Consider the following 4,767-nt stretch of genomic DNA (forward strand, 5'->3'; position numbering starts at 1 on the left):
AGTCAGCGTCATTTTGTAGTGTTCAGAATTGGCAGTCTCACCAGGCTCCATGAAATCCAACAAAATCACACCCACCAATCCCAAAAGACCGTGCACATTACTTTCACTGCCGATGGCTGTGTCTTGAACTTCTTTTTTCTTGGGGAATCCGGATGTCGCCACTCCATGGACTGTTTTGGATTCCGGCTCGTAGTGGTGACACCATATCTCATCTCCGGTGATCATGCTGTCCAGAAACTTGTCACCTTCAGCCTCAAACTTGTGCAACAGGTCCTGACAGACTTCCATTTGATGAGTTTTGTGGTCATGTGTAAGCATCTGTGGGACCCACCTGGAACAAACTTTGTGATAATCCAGCTTCCCCAACATTGTTTCCAATGCATTACAGCTGATATTAAGCCGTGCACCCAGTTCCCTGGTCATTATCCGCCGATCTGTACGGATGAGCTGATCGAGGCACTGTTCATTGTGAGGAGTGGCAGCTGAGCAGGGACGCCCAGGGCGTGGCTTGTCGTGCACTTCACTTTTGCCACTGTCGAAACGCACTACCCACTGCCTCACTGTGCTGACATCCACTGTATCGTCTCCGTACACCTTTAGCAAGCATCACTGGATGTCAATGGGTGCAATTTGTTTGGCAGTGAGAAATTCAATAACACATTTCTGTTTCGTACGCACTTCTATGTCAGACGCCATTTTGGTAGACTCCTCTGTTGTCGCTATCTGTCGCATGACAACCAAACTAACAGTGCATTGGCGGGAAGGTTCAACCTTTACTACAACACCACCAATGTCCAGCTCAGATGTTACATATTAACACAAAAAAATATGAGGCATTATATATGGAATGCCCTTCATATAATGCCATTTTGTTTTTGACCTTATACTTTGTTCATGATGTTTATAGAGTTAATGCAGACACATGCCAGTCAAATAGCAACAAATGCTGACTACCAACAGGAAAGCTTCCCATTTACCATGGTTCATATAATGTTCCTGTTTCTTGCAGCAGAACCGCAGGGACTCAGGAAACCAATAGAATCATGTAGTAGTGCATGGTGATAGAGTTTATGTGTTTTATCATTAGGACAGTGGTTGGTGGATAGTCATATTAATTTACATTCTGAATTTTGCAAATTCTTCACTACAACAACCAGCTCAATATGAAGCAGATTCAGTTTTTTATTCACCCAGTACATTGTTCATGTTTTGATGTAACCATTCTCCTCATGCCTTGGTAGGTGTGCAGTTTAATTTTAACAGATAAATTAATACAAATTTTACCTGATACTGGTAGAGGTAAAGTATTTCTGTGGGATTGTAGATGTGTTGATCAAATATGTTACCTGAGCTTCATGCAGCTAGGACCATAACCCTGCAGCACTTCTGCAACTGTGCCAAGTCTAGTGGCATCTCCATGGTTACTGTATAGAAGGCCAATGGATAGGATGAAGTCTTCTGCCATAATGTCAGGGGTTTGCAGAGTTCTTGCTGAGAAGATGTAGTTTCCTTTTCAGGTCAGCATGATGGTGCATCGAATTGAGAACACTCTGCTTATTGATGAGTTTGACATCCGTAAACACTTGCTGCGGACTGCTGAAACAGAGTGGGAATGGCTGAAAAAATTCTTCTCTGATCATGTTTTGAAATCCTTGAGTGACAAGGTAAGGTGTGAACAAGAGTGAAAAAAATACATGTTTACACCTTAATTGGCATTTTGTGTTTTGAAATTCAATTTATTAATTTACCCCAAGACAGGTTATTGTGCAGAGTATGACCTTATGTAAAATCTTTACATTATGTTTTACATACAAGACATCTGGAAAGGTTTGCCATCTTCCTACCATTCTGGTATTGCCGCTCATAGGCTGTTAATTGAAACAGATTATTGTGCAGAAAATTTATCAAAAAGTATCTTTTCAAGTTTTATGATCTTTATATAAAATATAATCTTAATTTGATGTAAATTGAGTTAATTTTTGGTGTATGTAATGACTTACACTTAGTGTCAAATGGAAAGATGACTGTGAAGTATGGATTGGGAAGGAGGTAGAAGTACTCATTCTCAGAATTTGCCTGGCTGGGGGAAGCCACACAAAAGTTCCTAATCAAACTATCCCTCCAGTATGAGATGTGAACTTAGTTGTGCCCAGTTACTTCTGGTAATCACCAAGTCATGATGTTTGGTCAGTAATTAAGTAAATGTGAAATTAAATGTGAAGTATATATTTTAATGGACCAAATCGTAAATCAGAGTGCAATTTACAGATTTCAGTTTTATTTCCTATGAACTGATTTTATAGTTGAAACACAGCCATGAACAAGGATATATGACTTCCTCTTAAGGAAGTCTTCATTCTATACCACCTAGTAAAGTTTACCAATTTTTCATCATGCCAGTATTTTCTTACTTGGCATGTTAGTTGCAGCATGTTGTGAGGGATCAGCTTTGGCAGCATGTTTGAATCATACATACAGAATTGTTTATGTGTTTATGCCAGTGCATCTTCAAGGGTGAGTGACCATGCAGATGTCCCACAGCCTCCACAAAGCAGAAATAAGAGTCCACAGATTTTTATTGAGATATCTGTTTCTTTAAAACTACAAAACAGCAGTTTGTATTTTTCTTATAAACAACAGGAAAAGAAAAGAATTGTCATAAGCTAAATTTGTTTTTGCCGATAGAGGCCTCCATATTTAATTGCCCCAGGGCCTTTACTACCGTAAATCTGACCCTGGTCATTAATGGTTGGAGGGGATGGGGCACAGCATACACTGAACACTACAGTCGAGTTGTCAACACTTTAGTTTCATATTTGGTAGGTTGTAAGTTCAGTCCTTGATCTGGGATGCAGGCTGCTTATTATAACTGTTTCATGTGCCTCTGCAAACATGCATGTAGTATTCTTCATCCCCTTCATGAAAATGTTCAATAATACCTTAGAATAGTCAATGACTACTTCCTTCGACAGCTTTTTCAGTTATCATTCACATTCATCCTCCCATTTGCTGTCTTGGTCCAAAGAAGTGTGTTGTTCCATTATATACTATATCAGACACATTACATCATGCTTTACATATTAAAGTCATCATTATTGCAGAATCTTTAAAAACCCTAATCTGAATATATCTGTGGACAGGACAAGCGCTTGTTCCACAAGAACAACAGCCGCTATGCTCTGCAGCGGAAGAGTTTGGCATCCAAGTTCCTGTATCATAGTCTGGATGTGGCAGAACCAAAGAACCAAGAGGATGAGATACAAGAACAGCACATTAACACACCTCCACCGATGTCTGTGGCCACAGTGAGTATATCAAGCTGAACAAGGAATCTGATATTTCACTATAACACAGAACTTCCAGACAGGATTTTTCATAGTTTCCTCAGTTTCTGTAATTGAATAGCGGGGTAATGCCCTCAAAATAGGTCATAACTACCTTATTTCAAATCCTTACCTGGCCAGAGTTAGAATATTCTTTCATTCAAATTTGATGCTGTATAACCCCAGCAGCTGAAGTGTATTCATTAAGTAATCAAAGAATTAATCAGCACTGGGATGTAGGTTTCCACCTTTACCCAGGTTTTGATGTTCAATATTGACTGGGTCAGCAAAAAGTCATGCCTTCCGCTTGAAATCAGTGATAAATGAAGAAAATGTCTTCCCTCTGACCATGATCTGGAGATGTCTATGCCAAACATTATTTTTGTTGTCGCCTTTTCATTACAAATATAATCCTGCCATGAAATGCTCTTCCTTACAAGGTGTGCAGGGGCTGTTAGAAATGTTTCACTACAGATTCATAGAGAGAAGTGCATTTGATATGAATTTCAAGTTCTGACAAATTGCACGTAGACTTCTTTGCAAATTATATATATTACATTTGACTAAATTGTTTACATTAATGTCAGTTGGAGGTGGGAATTCTTTTTCTCTGTTAAAATGTCCCCAAAACTCTCCTTGTATACAGTGTGGATTGTGGTATTAGAATCCAGTAGTCTCCTTTGTAGTGACAGAGTTATCATAAAGTCCCATAACATTGGTATATATTGCGCATTTGAATAACAAGTAATAAATAATGGAGTTCCTTAACAATGTGGATTTCTAAGTCAGTTAAAAAAATTCTTTCCAATTGTGATATTTATTTAAAAAAAAAGGCTTTTCTTAGTGTATTTTGGTATATTTCTGTGGTAACATTATATCTATTTAGAAACCTCAAATACCACAAGCTGTTGAGAGACTGCAAGAGAATAAACATGACTGTTATTCTGGACATTGTCCAGCATGATTTTTTTTCAAACACAACATTTCTGAAACTGAATCTCTTTCCATCATCAGGTGTGAAGAGGAAGGGTTCCTTCTCAGTTGGACCTGTCAAAAAGAAAAAAAAGAAACTCCATGGTTTCAGTTGGCAAGCGAACTATACTGACGACTGAGTGATCGCTGCTTGTCAGTAAAGTTAGTGCAAACTTTAGAGGATAAAGGGTGTCGTGTTGTCAGCACAATGAAGCTCTGCAATCGTTAATTTCAGTTTTCTGGGCCCGTTAGAAAGAGCTAGTATTAAATCGGTGGAAACTAGGAGTTCAGTGATTAAGACTTGCACTTTGCAGTGGGCCCCACTGAACAGGAACCATTCCTGCCATAGATATATATACGATGGGGTACCCAAAAGAAACCGAACTAATTTTTTTGTGGGCAGAGCTTTTGTAGTACTGCGTTTTGCCGCTATGAGCGCATAGAGCTAACATTCCTGAGTCCTAGCTGACTA

The 4,767-nt window shown here is 39.0% G+C and overlaps 1 protein-coding gene across 3 annotated transcripts in view; it reads left to right on the forward strand.

The window, feature by feature from the left end:
- LOC111866834 (erythroid differentiation-related factor 1) overlaps nucleotides 1-4,767 on the forward strand; it is a 58,718-nt gene that overhangs the window by 12,343 nt on the left and 41,608 nt on the right. For all 3 annotated transcript variants that reach the window (XM_033752431.1, XM_023856135.2, XM_023856136.2), the window contains exons 5-6: nucleotides 1,518-1,664; nucleotides 3,141-3,305. In XM_033752431.1, coding sequence (XP_033608322.1) covers nucleotides 1,518-1,664; nucleotides 3,141-3,305 — 312 coding nt within the window. The remainder of the gene's footprint in view (nucleotides 1-1,517; nucleotides 1,665-3,140; nucleotides 3,306-4,767) is intronic.

Source organism: Cryptotermes secundus, unplaced genomic scaffold (genome assembly GCF_002891405.2).
Source record: "Cryptotermes secundus unplaced genomic scaffold, Csec_1.0 scaffold533, whole genome shotgun sequence".
Classification (NCBI taxonomy): domain Eukaryota; kingdom Metazoa; phylum Arthropoda; class Insecta; order Blattodea; family Kalotermitidae; genus Cryptotermes; species Cryptotermes secundus.